Source organism: Hermetia illucens, chromosome 1 (genome assembly GCF_905115235.1).
Source record: "Hermetia illucens chromosome 1, iHerIll2.2.curated.20191125, whole genome shotgun sequence".
NCBI classification, from domain to species: domain Eukaryota; kingdom Metazoa; phylum Arthropoda; class Insecta; order Diptera; family Stratiomyidae; genus Hermetia; species Hermetia illucens.
Window position 1 is genome coordinate 132053279 of NC_051849.1, and position 22402 is coordinate 132075680.

The 22402-nt window shown below is 37.4% G+C and overlaps 1 protein-coding gene across 9 annotated transcripts in view; it reads left to right on the top strand.

Annotated features, from left to right (window-relative positions):
- The window catches only part of LOC119649969 (platelet-derived growth factor receptor alpha), a 157111-nt gene that overhangs the window by 115520 nt on the left and 19189 nt on the right, over positions 1-22402 (top strand). For 5 of the 9 annotated variants that reach the window (XM_038052417.1, XM_038052408.1, XM_038052434.1 and 2 more), the window contains 8 exons: positions 15281-15646; positions 16045-16166; positions 16909-17443; positions 18233-18390; positions 18463-18646; positions 20812-21138; positions 21207-21379; positions 21521-21568. In XM_038052417.1, the coding sequence (XP_037908345.1) occupies positions 15281-15646; positions 16045-16166; positions 16909-17443; positions 18233-18390; positions 18463-18646; positions 20812-21138; positions 21207-21379; positions 21521-21568 (1913 nt within the window). Of the gene's footprint in view, positions 1-15280; positions 15647-16044; positions 16167-16419; positions 16553-16908; positions 17444-18232; positions 18391-18462; positions 18647-20811; positions 21139-21206; positions 21380-21520; positions 21569-22402 lie in introns of all 9 variants that reach the window. The other 4 variants (XM_038052476.1, XM_038052459.1, XM_038052467.1 and 1 more) reach the window with 4 other exon arrangements.

Genomic DNA, 22402 nt, shown 5'->3' on the forward strand with positions numbered 1-22402 from the left:
CCGGGTTCGTCGTTTTGAAATCTATCTTGTCCGAAGCTCCTTCCGTGACTTCGTAACTTTGGTTTTCCATGTAAGGCTGTCAGCCCTACCCAACCCCTCAACCCGGAGGACCAGTTGGTACATTTTGTCCGGTTTTTAGGCGCGGGAGACTCGCCTTCATTCCCCTCCGTCTTTTTCATGTAGAAAGAACTCCCAGCGATCACCATGTGGAGGTGGAGATATGGTTTGGCAGTAGAGCTGTTGGTGTTGGTATAACACGCGTTTCCCAGGTTTTATACTTCACTGTGGGTACCAATCCACGTTTCGCCCTGGGACCTATATCACCTTTTGACCACCAGCATCCATACAACCTCTCCTTTTTAAGGTTTTGTGTAAAACAAAACCTTATTAAAATCGATTCGATGTCTGTCTGTCTGTCTGTCACACGCATTTTTCTCCAAAACGGCTAAACCGATTCGAACGAAATTTGGTGGACAGATGGGAACTACGAAATCCCACGCATACAGCGAGTGGCATAAATTTAGGTGGAATTTAAAGGGGGGCTCCCCATACATGCAAAAGGGGGATTCAAAAAAATTTTTCACCGAATATAGTTGTTTAGGGCATCAAATGAAAGGTCTCGATTTGTACTTTCCGAAACTGACAACACAAATTGCAAAGTGCGTGAGTAAGGAGTCAAAATGTACGCACTTGAAGTGAGACAGGACTCATTTTCGGAAACTACCCAACCTAAAAATCCGAAAAAAAATCAAGGTGGTGCGCCTAGATGAAATCTAGGCCTCAAAATATGTCCCATTCCGATATCTGCTCAAATAAACTTACTAATAGTATATTACTACTTTTTAGAAATTTACTGAAAAACCCCCCTTAAATTCATCCTAGGACTTCCGAATTTTGTTACAGCATAGGGGACAATATTTCGTATATACGTGCTAAATTTCATGCAAATCAGACAATTAAAGCCAAAGTTATAGCAGTTCAAACTTAGCAATTTCGCGCGAGTTTACTGCTTCCAAAGCCATGCAAATCAGATGCTGACGTCATAATTACCCGGAATAATTGACATTCGCGTGGAATATTAAAGTCACATTTATGAAGAATCTATTTATCTGCAGCCCTTTTTAAGGTTTTGTGTAAAACACTTATGTGAAATCTAATCTTCGAAAGATGTCCCATTCCGGTATCTGCTCAAACAAATTTACTAATAGTATATTATCAACTTTTAGAAATAGACTAAAAAACTCCCCTTAAGTTCATCCTAAGTGTACTAAATTTTGCACCGACATAGAGGACAGCCTCGTGCATACGCATGCCAGGTTTCATGAAAATCCAACTATTAGTGGGAAAGTTATAGGAGTTCAAACTTATCAATTTCGTGCTAATTAACAGCATTCTAAGCCATACAAATAAGATGCTGACGTCATAATTAACGAAAATAATTGAAATTCGAGTGAAATATTAAAATTCCATTCAAGAAGAATCTAATTCTCCCTAGCCCTTTTTTATATTTGATGCTGGTTAAATTGTTTTCATTCGCTAATAATATTAAACTGAGAGCGTGAAACGTATGAGGTTGACCATTATCAACACAGGGCTTTCCAACAAATGATTTATTTAAATCGCTTTTTAGAAAATAGAGGGCAATGGAATTTTTAGCTATATTACTCGGAGCTGTCGTGCACTCGTCGCTCCTCACATCTTTTTCTTCAGCCTTCAGTTCACAAGCGGGGTGGCTCGTGATGATTGGTTTCGTCATTTTATTTTATCAAATGCCTGATCAGGATGTTATCGCGATACGTTTAAATCCCCATCCAGCGTATCAAGCCACCATTGTTTTGGCCGGGTTACCATTGGTTTCGATGTTCTGATCAATACTGGTTGTTGAATTCTCGTTAGCGTGAATTACGTGACCACACCATCGAAAACGCCTCTCTTGCAGTTTTTCCACGATTGATGCAAACCCATATCGATCGCGGATATTCTCATTTCAGATGTAATCGAAACGTGTCACGTCACCAGTGCAATGCAACATCTTCGTACCCATTACCGCAAGACGCCGTTCATTGTCCTTTATAGTCGGTCAACACTCAGAACTATAGAGAGTGGCAGACGGACGACATTGCAGTAAATTTTAGATTTCGGACGTGCGCTGATACGTCGATGACAAAGAACACCAGTTGGGGAATGCTACTTCATCCAGGTTGCATTAATGCATGAAAAAATTTCATTACGCAGTTCTCCATTGGCTGATAGCATTGACTCGAGATTTTTAAATCGCTGAGTTCTGGCAATGGCAGTAACCAATGGAGAACTACGTTATGCTCCTCTCATAGGGAAACACAAAACCTTTTATACCTGAAGCGTCAAGCTTCCGGTTTCCCGACTTGTTTATATTGCAAATATGTTATATTATACATATATGCTCAGCTTCATTATCGCTATACTTGATACTGTGCAAGTAATAAGCTTACATAAACGGAGTAAGTAGAAACATCAATAACCGGGAAAAATATAGGATATTGTTCAGCCACTTCCCCCCCCCCCCCCCCCCCCCCCCCTTCCCTAGTTGATGAATGAATCTCCCTTCCCGATAAGAAATTAGTATGTTGTTTCTACGCAATCAGTGAGCCCAGTAACAAAACATGGACATTGCCAGCTAAGTAGGGAAAAGCAACACCCCAAGAGCGTATTGATATTGAAGTTGTTTTCAACAATATACCCTGAGTAATTATCCATGGAAACTTAACACACCTTGATATATTTATGAACGACTAAAAAAGGTAACACGACGAAATCAATCACGCCTTGAAATACGGGCATGTATATTAGGAAAGCGTCACCTGCACAGCTCATTCATGATCACATCTCACACACTCACTCACCCTAATTGAAAGAAAACACTTGGCGGTAGTTTTCACATGTGAATCATTTACGCATACTTAATTCTGGTCACGAATACTAGACATAAGACAGAGTATGTACTATATTTGCAACGCAACCCATGCAAATTATTTCTAGCAACTGAGCCATGTAAACTAGTGCTCTGGGATATCTGGATCGAGTTGGAAATCAATTTGAATAGGAAATCGCCGTTATAAAATATGAATGGAATACCTCTGAACTTCCTTCGGAACAGGAAATCCCGATAGCATTAAAGTACATAGAAAAGTTGGGTGTTCTGCAGCATTTGACTCATTACGCTTGGAAGAAATGAAAAACTTTCAACATTGAATGAGTAAAATAAAGTTCATATAATACAATGCATAGATTGAGTAAATACCCATATTACACATAAGGCTTCTAATGCAAAACCAACTTCTGGAAACAATGACTCGTGCCTTCGGAATGTTCATTGTCTTATCATAAACAATTCCATGATAAAGAACACTTCTAACCATTTCGCTGGAGGAATAAATTCTTCAGATTGATTGTCACTTAAATAGTTCGTTTTGTTCAGTAAAATTAAATATTACAACATAAACCAAAAATTCAGAGCAGCCGGGACCCAGAAGCTGAGAGTCTTCTCTGATGTTAAGTACGCACGTAAAAGCTTCATTGAAATTTTTGATTACCTCATCTCATTCAACAGATGATGTTTTGTGCTTAAGTGATTTCCACAACAATAGTTTTTGATATTAAAAAAATTAAAATAAAAATTATAGGATTCGCATCAAACTTTTCAATTTCAATTAGATTTTGCTATACACAAAAAAAACAAATCGGAATACCGGAAACCAGCGCCTCAGGTATAAAGGTTTTGTGTTCATCTTATGTGAGAAAGTTTCTACGCACACTTTTCCATTCATATATGGCCAAAAACCCAAAATATTAATTCATATTTTTTCAAACTACAAGAAATACGTACATATTACAGTCGTAGATATTATGCTCACCTTAAACAAACAAACATTGACTATTACCGAATACCATGCTTATATATGCACGTATATAAATTGATCGTACACATATTTCCGATTTACTTCGTGCACAAAAGTATACATGTGTACATATGAAGTACGCTGGTTTAATATACAAATATATCTATCTGAATTAGGCGCTACCCCAAAGCTGCATTTACATACATATATCTCTCTGGAGTAATTGATATTGATATATAAATGATTAAAAAACTGAAACGAAATGTTTCTCTGTGACTTCCCATTCACGTGAGCTCACTTTGTTGTGGAACTGGTGAATTGACATGTTATGATGGCGTCAAGGGGGAGGTTTTCGGCTAATTTTCTAAAATATGCTAACATACTATTATTAACTTTATTTGTGCAGACATTGAAATGGGATATATTTTGGGGCCTAAATTTCGTTTAGATACACCACTGTGATTTTTTCAGATTTTTCGGTTGGCTAGATTCTGAGAACGATACCTGTTACACTTTTTGGGGGTCATATTTTAAGCTATTACTCTCCTACGCTTCACCCGATATCAAATATGGGACTAGTTCCGAAAAGTACTAATTGAGCCCCACATGGTCACATTTTATGAATGCATACCCATAAAAGATGGGTCAGGAAAAATACTTTATAAAATAATTTTTTGTGGAAAACATACCGGGAATGAAGGATACAGCCGACATATACTATGCACAAATATTTCCACATATTGCAAGCAATAATACCTTCGATAACAATAATTATTAAATCTAGGTTACTGGGGGAATTTTAGGACTATTTTAATGTGGCTCTGAAAACAAAACTGTCCAAACAAAATCAGCCTCTTCGTCATTCCAGTAATAACACTGATTTAGAGTCTCTCAGGAGACGAGCAAGGATAAACCTCAACTTGCACGAAAAAACTGTCGGAAAATTGACGATCGCTATCCCACCTCATCAGAAAGGGAGAGGTATCGCTGATGTAAAAATATTATAATACAATCAAGTGCACTCTTTCCGTTTTTCTAGGAATACATAGTAATCCTTTATCCGATTACATCAAGCTTCTTTCATGACAAATATACATAAGCTATTTCCTTTGAACTTGAAAAGCAGAGAATGAGATCCCATGTCGAATGTAATTTCAATTACAGTCTGTTACATAAGAGCGTGGTCACTGTTAAATAATAACAACAATTGATTTTTCGAAAATTCGCAAATTTATTGATAATTTGGTCGTCAATACTCAATGCAAATACCTCAGTAGCAAGTCCTATCTCCTGCATTGTCAATTATGGCCTGGCACCGTCGGGGCATACTTTCCACTAGTTTTTCTGCATATTCTACCGGAAAAGACCTCCAAATTTTCCGAATTTGTCGAGAAAGTTGATCTAAATTACATGGCTTGCGTGTGCGAAGCTGCATTTTCATCAGAACCCACACATTTTCCATGGGATTTGCATCCGGTGACTGAGATGGCCAATCTAAAGTGGCAACTCTGTTTTGCGCCTTCCATTCGCTACACGCTTGACTCCGATGTTTCGGATCGTTGTCCTCTTGAAGGATCCAGCTTTCATTTTTCTTGATATGCCATTGCTTAGCAGATGGTAACAAAGCCTTTTGATATATTTTATTCATTTTTTCGGCATTTAAATTCTCGGTAAATAAGAACAAAGTACCGAAACCTTTGTTTGAGAAGCACCCCCAAACATGGACCTTGACGGGGTGTTTAACAGTCCGTTAAAGCATCCTACTGGTGGAGGTTGTCCAGGCGTGTTTGATATTCGGAAATGCCCAGAAGGAGGATTCATCAGAAAAAATTACATTGCTCCAATCGCGGTCCAAGTTTTCCTTCGCCCATTCCACTCGGTTTTCAACGTGTTTTGCACTCAACATTGGTTTTTCCAAAGTACTGCGATATTTCAGTTTATTGGCAAGCAAGTGCCTGCGAATCGTTCCGTAAGATATGTCAATACCTTTTGCTTTCAATTTCACAGCAGCTCCACGTAAAGTCAAAGTTGGATCTTTCGAGAACAATGCGAGAATCTTTTTTTCGTCTTTTTTTGAGACTTTGCTTGCACTTCCGCAATCAGGAAAATCATCAACGCTACCGACCTTTTTATAACGATTTATCCACTTGCTAACGAACTGCTTCGACTTTCCCATATATTTCGCAGCAGCAGTTTGCGTTAATTTGGGTCCTTTTTCAAGCAAACATAGAAAAATTGCCTCAAAGCGAGAGGCGTAAACAGCACTCATTTCGAAAAACCACTCAATTGAAGACTAAATTTGAGAGAGAGCTGACTTTTTACAAAAAGCATGAAGGACTGAGGTGCCCTCTATGTCCTAGAAAAAGAAACAGGACGCTCTGATTTTTTATCTACGTGTAACAGTGACCACGCTCTTATGTAACAGACTGTAAATATGAAGATCGGAAAGTTGTAGTGCAATTGCGAAGAGAAGAGGAACTTGCACATACAATTTATGTAAAGTATGGTGAGCAGTACTGAGTACACCCTTTCTGCAAGATTCACCATCAAAGCCTGACATTAAAGTATGACTTAACAGCATCTTAAGTACATCTTTTGCTATCTTAAGTACATTCCATACAGACTATAATATCAACACGAATCATGAGCTCGATCTACTTCGGTTTTCCGAGAAAAACGAGCGTGCGTCATATTTGATGTAGCCAATTCGATGAAAAAACCAGACATGAGTTGATGAAAGTTTAGAGCTTTCAGGTAACAGTGGCCGTAGCTTAGCATCTACTGCTCCCTTCTGGAACATCCTCAACTTGATATTGGTGTTGAAGTATCTGCATTTCCAGATTTTGAATAAAGCGGCGAAGAGGATTTCTATGGTTAATAAACCGAAACAACGCTAGCAACGTAGACAAACTCATCGACGACTTCAAAAATCCACCCATTAATATAAATAAGGAGAATGTGTTTTGTTATCCAGGTTAGCCATCACGGTTGCAATCTGACCTTTAGGAAGTCTTTCCTGTGTTCAGTTGCTCATAAAAAGCCTCGCTCTCCACTGAACTATTGAGATATCCCCCATTCCGGACCGGAATCTCACAGTTAATATTCAGGCAGTCGTGAGGGCCGGCATCGGGGTTCGACCTTAATTGTAAATACATTTAAACCGGGTTCAGTTTACCTCACCTACTCCCTGAGAAGCCTATCTGCAACACGGCCATTCAAGATATACGGACCCTCTCACAAACAGGATTAAATATGATGAGTAAGTTGAAATCGAATTCAGCCTCGTGGTATTATCCAGTGTTATTTTATATATCTCTAATTTCTGCAATTATATTTTGACATATATATTGAGGATAGTGTTTAAGACATTGTCATCGCCTCCCGGTCTAAAGTGTAAATTCAAATTAGGAACGGGTCGTGTCGTTTATCCTGGAACGTTCGAACTCCACTGTCGTAACTCCTTTTTAACCGGAGAAAGCGAGCATTTTGATGATTCTCAATATATTAGATCGCTTCATTCAATGTCATTGTCAATTGATGAATTGAACATTGTTTGATGCATAAGGGCCTATTCACCCTATAGTGACTCTTTTATCCTTCTATCGTTGTTGCTGTCTTTTCTTAAGAACTTTATGTAAAATTCAAAGCAGGCACGCACTTTTCATAAATTTGCACAAACATATTGCTTTCCATTCTATAGATAAAACATTCTGTTACAGAACCACGCTTCTCGCATTTGGATATCTGCATTTCATTTAAACATTACCTGCATTTTATAAGGTCTTACGTAAAACAAAACCTTATTAAGATCGAGGCCATCGAGATCACATCCAATTTATTCGTAAACGGATGAACATTTTGTCGCAACATTCGGTAAGAATGTGTTGCCTGCGAATCTCTTTACTTGCAATTTGTTATGTTCCATGTCAAATAGGATGTATTTTTTTTTATTCGAATATGGTCATTGAGGTAACAATTAGTACTTTTTAAAACTGGCCTAACTTTCAATATCAGCTGAAGAATTAAGACTCAAAATGTACACAACATGAAGTTCAACAAAAAAAAGATAGTTGTGACCGACCGATAGACAGTAAACCGATTTTAATAAGGTTTTGTTTGTTTTACACAAAACCTTAAGCAACAAATCGTTCTCGACTTGGAAAGCACGACCAGAAAGCAACTGGTTTCTGGGTAAATTATTGAGGCATTCTTTTCATATGAATAAAATGTATGTAGGCTGGTGTGGTATTGTTATGAAGTGCAATAAAGGCTGAAACAATTTTAGTTGCACTTCAGTGTCGTTACTTTCTTTGCTCTAACAAAGCTAGATTGAACACTTTGCAATTAAATGACCTGCAGTTCAGGGAAAGTGGAGATTTCATTGTTCGGCACTAATGTACTTATCCACAGAACCATTCATTTACCCTCTGATTGTATGATGCATGAATTTACGGAGGCCTCATAGTCATATAAATTATTGTAATTTCTAAGAATACATCAAGAGCTGCGACCTTTTGTTGTTTCGCAGGTAAATGGAACTTTCGGAACTGTATACAATTTATTTCATTTAGAAAGTTCAATTCTCGTATACGAGTAAATTAGATCACTTAAAATTTTGCAACTTACAATTATACAGGCACTGTATACATTAATCTACAAATGTAGAGTGATCTTAACATTTTCCTTAAGTTAGCTTTGCAACAGATAATAGAAGATATGCAGGAATTTCTTAGAAGTAGAATGATAAAATACTGGATATATTATGTTGATACATCTGTTTCAGAATCATTTAAAAGTTGGTAAAATATTACATTCTCCCATTCATTGAATGAGTTTAAAAGTTCAATAGCAATGGCTTCCTTGGGTGAGATGAAAGAAACGTGCAAATAAGCAAACTACCCTCAGTAAGACGTGGAGAGCTTGAAAGAATCACTTCTTGCCTCAAACACCTCGACTATGCTGATAACATCTACTCTCTCACCAGTTTATACACCTTTCTAAATGGTCCTAGGTTTGGAGAGAGAGGCAAACAGAATCGGAAGATAAACTCCAACTCAGTTTGATGGATTACCGCACTCTTCTATCTCAATTAATGGACAAAGTCTTAAAGACGTCGATTCATTTGTATATCTAGAAAACGTAGATCTTACTAAAGACGACACCGAACTCAATATCGCTTGACACGTTAACGACGTCAGAACCACTTTCGCTATTTTGTCTAAAATCTGTGAACGCAGATATATCGGCACCAGCATCTAGTTGAGACTATTCCGTGGCAATGTTCTTTCTGTTCTCCTATATGGAAGCAGCGCATTAAAAGTGGTCATCGCTGTTACTCGAAACTAAGGTTTTATCAACACTTGCCTGCATCATATCATCCCACAAAAATTCGAACCGACAACTTCGTCAACGTTCGTCGTTTGAGCTTCAGACACCTGTGGGCATCTTAATCAGAAGGCGAAAGGGGTAGTGAATAGGTCATACATTCACAGCTGACAATAACTCCATTGCTAGACATGCATTACAATGGGATCCACTAACCCAGAGGGTACGACGAGTGTGTCGCTCCAGAAACACATGATGCAAAAAAATGGAGGAAGGGAGTCCAAAACTTCAAATATACTTGCGAAATCCTAGACTGCAAAACTTAGTTAATAATAAGAATCGTTGGCGCAACAATCCCATTAGATCAACGCCTTGAAGTGTATTAGTGAAGTTAGAAGGCCTACTTGAAGACAAAAGTGTGAGCGGGTTTTCAAACTTGTCAAAATCTCGTAAAAAAACTAACTTCTTGCACGCCGGAATTTTTGCATAGACATCCAGCAAAGACCCACAGATGCATGGAAATATTGCCAGAAGGCTTGGTGGAGACTAAAGAGCTGCCAGAAGGCCCAAAGTCAAAAAACACTTAAAGTTTGCACTTCTGACAATTCGCATTTATATTCTTCACGTATAAAATAAACTACCTGGAAGGGCAAATCTGAATAGCTCCCCCCCCCCCAATTCGGAAGTAGAAAGTGTCGAAAGGCAAAGTGAAAAGATCACGAAAACGAGGGTGAAAAATGTGAAACTATCTTTCGGTATACGATGGAAATCTGAACGACCCATTGCACTTTTCTCATATTTTATATCATTTCTGACAAATTTCTTTAAATTTTAATGAGTGTATAAAGTAACTATTATTAAATTGCTAGAGGGCATTTCGCAAGATATACACTTTTGAAAGAAATTACAAAATAATTATTTTATTTCTGACAAAATAATAAAGTTAAAACTAACAATAAATTTCATTTTCCGCATCTTCTAAATTTTCCTCAATTGTAAGACCTTTTTCGCTGTTACATGCGCACATAACTATAATAAGCAGTTAAGTAAATTGAATAATTTATTTATACAATTAACACTACCCAATTGAAAAAGACCGTTGATAATTTCTCCTATCTAGGGTCGAAAATCACAACCGATAACAGCTACAATGATGAAATCCGCGCACGGTTACAAAAACTGTTCCGCTCGAAATATCTGACCATAAGCTCTTACTGTACAAGACAATGATCTTGCCAGTCCTCATGTATTCCTCGGAGACTTGGGTTCTTAGCAAGAAAATTTGCGAACTCTTGGCCGTGTTCGGGAGAAGAATTCTCCGAAGAATTTTTGGGCCCCTACATGAGGATGGACGATTCCGTAGCCTATATAACGACGAAATCTATGAACGATACCTTGACCGTCAGGTTGTGAATAAAATCCGGCTCAATAGGTTACGGTAGGTGGGTCACTTAATTCGGTAATATCTATGATAGAAAAAGAAGACGAAGCAGACCCGGCCTGCCATGGAGCGATAACGTAGGTCAGGACGCCAGAGAGCTTTTAGGGATATCGAATTGGTAGACCTCGGGGTAAAACCGGGATGTCTGAGGTTCCTTATTAAGGCAGGCCTAGACCAGATACCGGTTGTTGCGCCGTTAATGATGATGAATTGAAAATTATCTTCGGAATCCCCGCTATCCAAAATAATATCTTTCATTGACGGTGATAACTTTAATCCATCAAACCATCGAAGTTTGTATTTATCATCCGCTAATATCTATTCTGAAGTAGCATTTTTAAGGTTTTGAAACAAAAACTTATTAAAGTCAATTCGATATCGGTCTGCCAGACGAGATTTACTCCTAAACGACTGGAGCTATCGTCTCAAAATTTGGTGAGAATATGTGGTTTGTGGGTGGAAAATGTTTTTTCTCACGAAATCATGTTGATTATCAAATGAAAGGATTCAATTAGTACTTTTCAAAAATTATCATATTTCTGATATCGGGTGAAATGCAGAGGAGTGAGGATTCAAAGTGTGTCCCCAAAAAAGTAAAAGTGCAATATATGTAGGGGAATGAGGGTTCAAAATATGACCTTCAATAGGTCTGGCTATTCAACCAAAAGATGTGAAAAAATCACAATGATGTATCTATACAAAATCTAGGCCTCAAAATGCATTCCATTGCGATATCTGCTCAAATAAAGTGAACAATAGCATCTTGCTTAAGAAACAGACCCAAGAACCCGCTTTAAGTTCATCCTAGAAATACAAAAAGGCATCAGTATGTGATAATATTAGATATAATTTTGAAAAGTTTGAAGGCAATCCAACTATTATTAACGAAGTTAGAGAAAGTCCAAATTTTGCATTTCACGTGAATTATTGCACCCTAAGACGTGTATGACGTCATCATCATGTAATGTGAACTCATATGAACAGAGTTGCAGTTTGGAGAAATATCAAAGAATATTTAAAATTTGTAACTGTGTACGAAAAACGTGCATAGAAAGTGTCTCACACAAGATAAACACAAAACTTTTATGCCCGAAGTGTCCAGCCCCTGCTATTCCTTGTTCTATAAGTGCGAAATATAGTGAACTATTCTTATTTGCTGGAGAAGTTAATTTTCAAAATCTTTTTTTAAGAAAGCTTCCTCCGTATTTCTTACTTTGTAATTTTATAGGGACATTACATACCAATTCTGTTACTACACTCAAAGACCATTTTCTAACAAACACGTACATGTTGCAAACGAGCAACTCTATTTTTGAAAAAGTCTCGTCGCTGTCAATCGACGTGTCTCCTAAGCTAACGAATGCCTTCTGAAATTCTTTGCTCACAAATGATCTTTGTTTGCCTTTTCAAAAAATGCAATTACAATCGGCGAATGCATGAAATGCTGGTAAAGCTTTGTAAAGTTGCAGTCCTAAATGTTCATGAAACACATTTATATTTACAATATCTCGATTATTAGATAATCTACATTCAATTCAGATGTTTGCTGCAATTTTGTGCAAATTACCTAACATAATTATAATTATTATATATCTGTGTCAATCCACTTGACTAAAACTTTACAAGCTGAACTCAATTTAGATATAACATAAATAATTTTGGTGTAATCCTCAATCATATTATCTAAAAAGGAGGAAAGCAACCTAACCAAAATAGTCGCATTAGGTGGCGTTTAATGTACTTATTTTAGCAGCCGAGCTCCTTAATTCCTAAGAATTATTTGATCTCCAATAATACCAGCGACACATTTGACTTCAAATTAAAAGAATTAATTTATGAAAACCAAGTCCGGAAACCGAAAACTGGAAGCTCTGGTTATGAAAGGTTTAGTGCATTCCTTTAAGGGGGGGGTAAGGTCAAATCGTACAAAAAAAGCCATGTTTTTGTGATTTTTTTTCTAACGACACAGTTAAAATTTATTTACTCAACCAATGGTACATTAAAGTATGACATTCGAAGAATGTTTCATCAAATTTTTACAAAGAAATATTAAAAAATACGGCAATGGCAGCAATTGTTCGGACGTGTCTCGAAAAAAAGTTGAATTGCGGTGCCCCTCATAACTTGGTGCTGGATCATTTGAAATCAAAAAATCAAAGTTCATTCGTTAGATAATAGTTTTCCCCAGGTAACGCTGTCGAGTTTTTTTTTTTCCCCAATTTTTTTTAATTTTTTCGAACACTTTAAAGTGAAAAACACAATTTTGTGGAAAAAAATCGGCTAATTTGTTATTGCAAAATCAAAATTATGAATAAAAAAAAAAAAAACTCGACAGCGTTACCTCGTAAATGATGTACAGAAATAGTGTTTAAAATTTCAAAAGGATCGGTGCAGTAGTTTTGGAGTTATGAGGGGCACCGACTTTGAAAACGTGAGTTGTGGGAAAAACGCTTTAAAGTTTTAATCACAAAAAAATCTAGTTAAAACGTTCATAAGCGAATTTTATCGACATACCTCACACTGAGTCATCAATGCCAGGTCCATAGAGCATGTTGCTATCATCGATGATGTCTAATGCATCTTTTTGCTCCTGCCTACGAAGAATCCTGCCTTTTTTGGTTTGTCGTTCAGCTTCAGCTCGGGGCGTTGGGGTTGGTTCGGGTATAGGTACAAAAATCCGGCAGGTATAAAAATACTCATAACTTCGTCAATTTTGCTCCAATTGACTTGAAAATTTAACACAATATTCTTCAGATATTACGGATTGAATTTCGAAAATAAAAAAAAAATGAAAAAAAAAAAAATTAAATACCCTACCCCCCCCTTAATAAAAACATTTGAGTGGACATTTATCCCAGTAGTACCTAATACGTAATATATGCATATATTATGTGGGAATATCCACTTTCTTATATAAATTGGAAGTAAGTCAAATCCTTTAAGAACCAACTGTATTTAACCCTTTGCAATAAATTCTGGAAATTTAGTGGATATAGAGTGCGTATATTGAATACTGCTTGTTTAATGTACAAATATATTTTTCAGAGTTAGACACTACCCCAAAGCATCATTTTCATATACGTATAAATACACACATATATCTATCTGGAGTAAGTGAAATTGATATATATATGATCAAAAAACTAAAACAAAATGTTTTCCTGTGACCTCCCAATTACGTGAGCTCACTTTGTTGTGGTATTGACGATTTAATATGTTATGATAACGTCATACACGTTTTAGAATGCACGTAAGTCACACAAAATGTAAAAGTTTCACCTTCTATAACTTTGTTAATAATAGTTGGATTTCCTTCAAACTTCCCAAAGTGATGCCCCATGTTATAACTTATGCAAGCGCCAATTTTGTAGTTCTAGTATCAACTTAAGGGGGTTGCCGGCTAAATTTTCTAAAATATGGTAATATACTATTATTAACTTTATTTATGCATATATCGGAACGGGATGTATTTTGAGGCCTAAATGTTGTTTAGATGCACATGTGATTTATTTCAGATATTGGTTGGGGAGGTTCTGAGCACGAGACCTGTTGAGGGCCCTACGTTTCACCCGATATCAAATGTGGGCCAGATTCGAAAAGTACTAATTGAGCCCTTTCATTTGGTCCCCCCACGAGAACATTCTGTGAAAAAAAATATTGCACCCTCCATTCACATGTATGTGTACATAAAATGGCACCACTGGCTGTATGTAGAGGGAACAAAAGACCACACGATCTCATCAATTTTCGTGGCAATCAGTCCAGCTGTTTCCGAATAAATCAGGTGTGACAGACAGACAGATATCGACTCGATTCTAATAAGGTTTTGTTTCGCACAAAACTTTCCAATCATCGGCATTAGGGTTTGCAAGATCGATGGGGTGCGTTTTAATATTTACAGTAGGTGTTTTTCCCATTTATTTTGTAAATTTTTAGTTGAGGACTTTTGTATGCTCATTAAATAAGGCTGAATTCCAGTCGTGACGTCACAAGCCGTCGCGAGTGTAGTGTTTTGTACTTTGCAATGGCTGCACAAAAGGCGGAATATCACTTGGCTTTTTCAAGTATTATTGTTCTTTCTTCCGATTTCCACTCCATCAATTTCTTTACCCGGCAATGATATGCAAATATGCACATGCATACATATGAATATTTACCGAACAATTCTACGAATTTTGTTGTTCATCGCATTTGCGAGAAATATCGTAAATTCTGCGATTACAATAAATCACTCAATACCTTAATTAAACAGACAAATAGTTCAAATGGTGTCATTCATATTTGAGGTGATATCGACAAGACGATGTATTCCATTCTACTTATTCTAATCGCGTAGCACATGCATATGTACATATTTCTGTAAATTGCTGGAAGTTCTTGCAATTCTGATTGTGATCCTGTCTTTTCCATGAGGAGATATGTGCACCTATTTGTATTTGTGTATTCTCTACTTTACGGTTCGAAAGTGTTCAATTTCTGTAGATATTCGTTTGCAAATGTGTTATTTGGTCTTAAAGTGAAGCAGAATAGACCAAAATGGATAATGCAATTTTAAGGTTTTGTTTTTCAAATAATTTCACTTTTCTGAATATGTCGAAGGGAATAGCACTAATACGAATTATATTTCTCTTTACAGTACCAACACCCGATCCTATTCTGGATAACTTTGAATTGGGCAGCGAAAAGTTCGGGGCTCCATTAATCATACCCTCCGAACCTGACGTGACATTAGAGGCAGCCACCGATTTCACTTTGACATGTCGCTCAAAAAAACCTGTAACATGGCGATTTCCGGAGATCATGGTGGAATACGAAATAACGGCATTTGAAAAGTCTGGATCTAGTTTGCCCCATGGAAGCTCCTTGTTTCTGCGCGATGTCCAAGTGGAGAATGTGGGAAAATACTACTGCCTTGAAACGGAATTCAATTCCACAAATGATGCACAATTGGACATTTTACTAACGTTGTATAAAGCAGAAACCATTTATTTGTTTGTTAATGGTAAGTTGTTCTACTCAATTTTTTTATATGAATTCATTTTTAGGTCATACATTTTTTGTATTAATTTATTGGATGTGGAAACAAATTTCCGCTCTTTTTAACTTTTTTTTATTAAAATCGATGCAATGTCTGTCTGTCTTTCCGCGACACTTGATTTCCTCGGAAATAGTTGAACCTATTGTCAGAAAATTTCATAAGATATAGCCCTCCTGTCGTTTCGGAGTAAATCTCGTGTGACAGACAGACAGACGGACTGACAGACATTGAACCGATTTTAGTAAGGTTTTGTTTCCTACAAAACCTTAAAAAAGAAAAGTGGAGTTCATAGGAAAAACCGTAATATTCTTTTCCCAACCTGGTATTTTTTCATATATTATATTATACTATTATACTTCCAGATCCTAATCGACTTCTCGTTCCAACGCATTTGGTAGTCATGGCTGCGCAGTACGCCGATGCAATAATACCATGTAAACCATCTTCCAAAAATGTTGAAGTGGAATTACTGCGGGAGGATGAGGTAATGTTTCAAATTTTTCTTTGTGATAAATTCAGTTTCTTTCAAGGAGGTTTGAGTTAAAAAAAATTGTTTTAATTTCGTCTGAAAACAAGTCTTATATTATAATGGTTTATTTTATTCATTCCTCCATCCTTTGTTCATCGGTCTAAGTGCGCACTGTAGCTTCGTTTACAATTCGCACTTAACCCTTACAATATATAATATCAGGAAAAGTAAAAAATATTTATACACGGATTTAATATACAAATGATAGACTAGATATGACCCAACAGTTGGATTCATATTATCAAATGTGCAGAAAGAAGGGACATTACAGTGTGTACTTACATACAAAAATGTTCAGGAGCCAATAGTGGAAAGTTATTTCTTTCATCTTACTGTCCGGAGTAGGTTATATTTTATAATTTTGCTTTACCTATGTACATACATACAAATATACGTTAATCAATTATTGAAAAAGCAAATATTGAGAATTATAAAATAAATGAGACACAAAGAAACGAAATAATCTTGTAAGTCGAAACTGAATTCAACTGCTTTACTGTTGGTCTGTTTCAAGTCTGGAATATGTTCCTCATTCGATAGAAAAAAGCTAGGAAAGCAGCCAAATAAAATAAACAAAAATAGGTGAAAAACAAAAAAAGCGTATTGTACTATCTTGAGAATGTCTCTCCTTTGAATTGCTTAGGAGATCCATATTGTATTTTACACTAATATTACTTTATTTTTTCATCTCTCACAGTCAGCTCTCGATATGCCGAACCGTTACGACCCGAAAGTAGGATACATAGCCAAATTGATACATATAACCCACGCAGGCATATTCATTTGCCGTGCGAAATCCGACCATAACCAAATGACGTACATAGAAGTTATAGTAACCGGTTGTGAGTTGAGGAATAATAATTGTTCAAAAGATGTGGTGATGGTTTCTAAAAACACAAATGTCAATAAAACGCCTAACAATTTCAGTAAAAGCACAATCCCTATTAATGAATTCACTACTAAAGCTACTCGAAGCATATCTGTCGCGAGCACGTCGCATTTCGTAACATTCTTCCCGATGTTAACGTCGACGCCGATTCCTCCCAAACTCCTTCGAGTAACTAGAAACTCCAGGACTAATAGCGATCATGCATCTAACCATACACGTATAACAAAAACTCTATCTACACCAGCCACCGCTGGTTCCACTACTACTAATCACCTCAAACTTGCTCCTAGTTCTACTGAAATTGGACGTAGACGTCGAGGACAGGACTTACCTCGTCGCAATTGTAATTGTTTTCACTGAATCTAATGTTGTCTATGGAAATGTTTGCACGTTTCTATGTTTTTTACTGAATGTTTTCCAAAAGTGGTTATGGGTTTTTTTCTGTCTGCTGCTTATCTTCTCTCATTTCTTTGTGTTGTCTATTGTAATGTACAAATAGCTAGAATTTTTAGTTACATGCATGCCATATATCTAAAAAAATGCTATTGCACAGATAATGTATTTGATTTGCTTTGAAAGAACTGCAAGTTGCCCGCCTTTTAATATATTGGAATCCCATCCACCAGAGCTGAAAATTGTAAAGAGGGATGTAGATAACATTTAATTACACGAAACATTCTCTCGCATTTTTTTTTCTTTTTATTATACTTTTATATGTATAGACATATTTTATATCTCTCAAAAACTCTTTAAACATTTTTATTTTTGAGAGGAAAAAATAACTCTCGTCCAATCGCTGATGTTAAGCATTGCAGGAGGTGGTTAGTATTAAAATCGGGGACCGCTTGGGAATATTTTTTTATGTTTGCCGGCTTTTTGTATAAATTGTAAAAAGAATTCTGCTGCTCAAAAACGATATGATATAAGCCTACATCCTTCTTTGAATATTACTACTTTTTCAAAAAAGGAAACATTATAATTCTCTGCAATAGCACATAATTATTATTCAGTATTCGAGTGAACGCATGTTACTTGATTTTCCTGCTTAAATTCAAATAGTGCATGTTGCTTTTGAGTTGACTTAAAATTAATCCCTCAGCTAACAGTTTCGTGTTTTTCCTACTAAATTCAGCTCAAACGGATTTTATAAATCGGCCAACAATTGAATCTGAAACGCACGGCCATGCCATCAAAGGAGATAAGTTGCGATTGAAATGTTCCGTTGACGTACGTCCTTCAGTACAGTTCTCAATTAATTGGACTTTACCAAACGCTAATGCAGCAATGATGGTAATGAGTGTTTTTTGTTTGCTACATAGTACCATTCTTTAATAGTAATACTACACTTCAATATATTTTCAGGAAGGACGAGCATTTGTTACGGATACTACAAAAACAACAAATAACAACACCATTGAATTAGAAACTGGTCAAAATGAACTGACGATTTTCAATGTTAGCGAAAAAGATGCGGGATATTATACGTGCGGTGTTCTAGACCATTCATTGAATCGTAATAATGAATCTATGTATGTTAGAATTTTAGGTAAGTGCAAAGCAAATTTTATACGACAGAATTTAAAGTCATTAAGCCCACTTCCTCCCACAAGTAAATCCCTTTTTTTCAATCGTCAAGAATCAATTTGAAAATAGATCATACGATTATTCGATAGTTTTGTGTACAGAAACTGAACTGAACTAGTGAATGATGCACAGTTGTTACAATCTCTATGTATTTAAAATATATATATGTATATATATATTTAAAAACAGTGCACTACAATCAATTGCATTCTCTTCGTGAGTTTTTCTTTGAGAAACAATCCTCTAGCCAATTGCTTCAGGCTACCGCCATGGCAGATAATAAATTCGGGGAAGGATACCCAGAAATAAAACCAAACATGAAGGAAACCGAGTGCCGGCGGTTTTTGGGAGTGGACAAGCGGGCTCCCGGCCGTCGATACCTAACGACCGCAGTGCCTCAGTAGTGGAAACTTTAGCCACTGTGACATCTAATGTTACAAATATATGGGAGGAACTGGACCTGGCACCGGCACTAGCGTTCAGAAAAAGCTCGGTTCTTCGCAGATCCCCACCCCACACCGGCACATACCCCGCGCTCGCGACCCCCAGTAGGAATTGTGTAGCGGGAGTCTTCGATGAGGAAGAATCCTTGACGCTGAATCACCCAAACGATGTTGGAAACAATGACTAATCAGGAGCTCATCGATGCGCCCATAATTAATGAGCCATATCGAAACCACGGTGGTAACGTTTGGGTCAAAGACCAAACGAATCAAGCAGCGCCGGAAGGAAGTCTTCATCAGAGCGAAGGTGAAAGAAGTTCACATCTGCAGCTGCTCCACCCAGCCCTTCACTTGGCGAGTATGAGCAGATGCTGAGCACTCTGGTTTTGAATGAAAGAGTTTGAGTTGACCGACCATAATAGCAGGCGATTTTAATGCGTGGGCTCTTGAATGAGGCAGTCGGACAACTAATGTGAGTCGACGTGTTCGCCTCAAAGCATTTGCGGAGCTAGGCGTGGTAGTGAGTGCCGTTTAGCCAGTAGAGCCGTGGTGCACGTCAGTGAAGACTATACTTACAGCGCGGCCCCGGCAATCTGCATGGACATCAAGGGCGAATCGAACTCGAAAGTTCTCGTAGTTCTCGCAGAATGGCGAGTAGTTTGTCTGGCTGGGCAGCGAAAGCTTTCCGTGGCGCTCGAATCCGACATAGCCACCCAAATTACCCGATGGGTAACGGACATTGCGATGATACTATGCCCACAAGGCGATTGCTCCCCAGTACGCAACCCAATTACTGATGGAACAACGAAACCGCAAGTTTAGGGGTCGCATGTTTCCAGCTCAGGAGAAAGCCTGGTGACGACGGTCGCAACGAGGCACACAGAAAACAACGTGGTCACCTAAAAGAAGCCTACAGGGTGGTGATGAAAAGGTGGCGGAGATCACCCCAGCTAATCTGTCCGCGCATCCTAAAACAGATTGTTACCACTCTATTCTCTCTATTTCCTCACAACGAAAATAACGGCTGTACAGCTAAATGAGGGCGCAATACTTCCAGTAACTGTGGAGGAGCTGCGGGAAATATGTGATAGGATTGGTGAGAACAAGACCATAAGTTTGGATAGCATCCCAACCCAGCTTTGGAACTGGCAGTGGAGACGGGGCCTGACCTTTTTGCCACCACCTTCGAGGCGTGCCTAACAGAAGGAATATTCCCTGTCCAGTGGAAAAAACAAAAGCTCATGTTGCTTCCGAAACTTAACAAGTCACCTGGAAACCCAGCATTGTGTCATCCTATCTGCCTGCTGGCTACAATGGGGAAGATGATGGAGAGAGTCATCTACAACAGACTGCTACCCATCGTCGTCCGACGTGTCTACTCTACGGTATTGGTTTGCTATCCCATACCTTGAATAGAAGTTGATTTACTGATTGGTGTAGTTGGTCGCCTTCTAGTTTCTGATTGATTTTTGGAACATTTCTAGGAGTATAGATTGGATTAAATAGAAGCTGCCAACTGTTAATGCTCGTATTGGAACCGGATGAATGTTTTTGAATTACCCTCTGTGTATATATAGAGTTGTTGCCTTTTCCTGGCTCCTAAATCAAATAGCCTACCTTAGCATGTTTCTTACATGGAATCTATGAAGCTAGTTCTGTCTCATTCTTAATCCTTTAATTCCAGACCCACAGGAAAGTTATATCAACATGAGTGAACCCAGCAATCACTATACAATTGAAACAGCCCGTAGGAAGCGCCGGACAAAAATGCTTGTGAAATACAAAGCGTATCCCATACCGAAATTTACCTGGTACAACAATGAAGGTGTAGAAATCAATCCGAAGGGACCTGCTAAAGACGAAGCCGGCGACAAATACAAAATCACAATGACTGCGGACAGTATTTTACTGGAAATCCATAATATCGAACTTAAAGACACGGGAAAATACGTTCTAAAAGCGTATAATGATCATGTCGTGAAACAAGTGGAGTTCCAGTTATATATAAGAGGTAAGCCATAGGACGCGTACATAGGATATCATAAATATATCGAAAAATTTTATTTGCACTTTTGACAGATCAGCCAGCCGTGCAAATGGAAAAGGTTTACTATGTGCAGGTTGGCGAGAAAGCCAATTTGACGTGCAGATGTGCAGGATATCCAAAACCACGAATTTCTTGGATGTGGATTCCCTGCTTAATTCGACCTAAATGGCCGCATTGTCCGGCATCCAGTCCAACTCTGTTCCAGGTACTCTTCCTGTTTCAATACAAATTGTGGTTGCAATTCTAAATTTTTATGTGTGCCATAGAATTTTTGTTTGTTATTTTATCATATTTTCTTTTTATTTATTTATTTTAATGGCATGCTTTTTATTGTCATATTTTTAAGTTTAATGAAATAGTACCTGAGAATCCTGATGAGTTGGAAGAATTAGAGGTAAGTTGGATTTGAAGAATGAACTGGAATTTTATGGTGACGGGCCCTGGCTTTCTTTTAAATAAATAGCATAGATCCTTGTTGAAAAGTAATTGCTCGACCATCGTGAGCAACAAAGAATGTTTCTTCCTGCTAATGACACGTTCTACAGGGTGCTAATGTGGTTGTACATTAACGGTACTCAGCATATATCCGAACGAAAAAAAATATTTTTCGACACTTTGATATCTTTCTTTCTTTGGCAGAAAATCTTTCTAACTAATAAAAACGGAATCACGCACTTCTACCTAGAAAAGTTATTTGAAGTAAAGTAGGATATAAACTTATCAGCAGCATTAATTGTACATTCTATTTTGTTAACTTAAGGGGGCAAAGCAATTTATACACCCAATTCCAAAAAAAGTGTTTTTCTGCTGCCGCACTAGAGGGCGCTGCGATCATCTTAGAGAAAAAAGTAAACGGCATTTTAACTACAGTCCGCAAACTAGGATTACTAAAAAATATTAAAAGCTAAATTTTTGGTGCCGTGTTAAACTTTTTTTTTGAATTTTGGTGTTTTTTTACGGCTTCTTCAATGAATAAAAAAAAACTACTGAATGAATCGTAATTATCCTAGTTTGCGGACCGTAGAAATATGTTCTGAATAAGTGGTGAAAATTTTAAAGAATTTCGTTGGATAGATTTTGGGCTATGGTGGCAGCCAACTTTCAACATGCAGTTTCGAGAAAAACGCATTTAAAAAGTAGAATGCGATTTTTAGCCATAAAACCTTAACTGATCATCAATCTCATATAAACCTTAGGTTTCTTGAAGAAACACATGTACGGCCTTAGC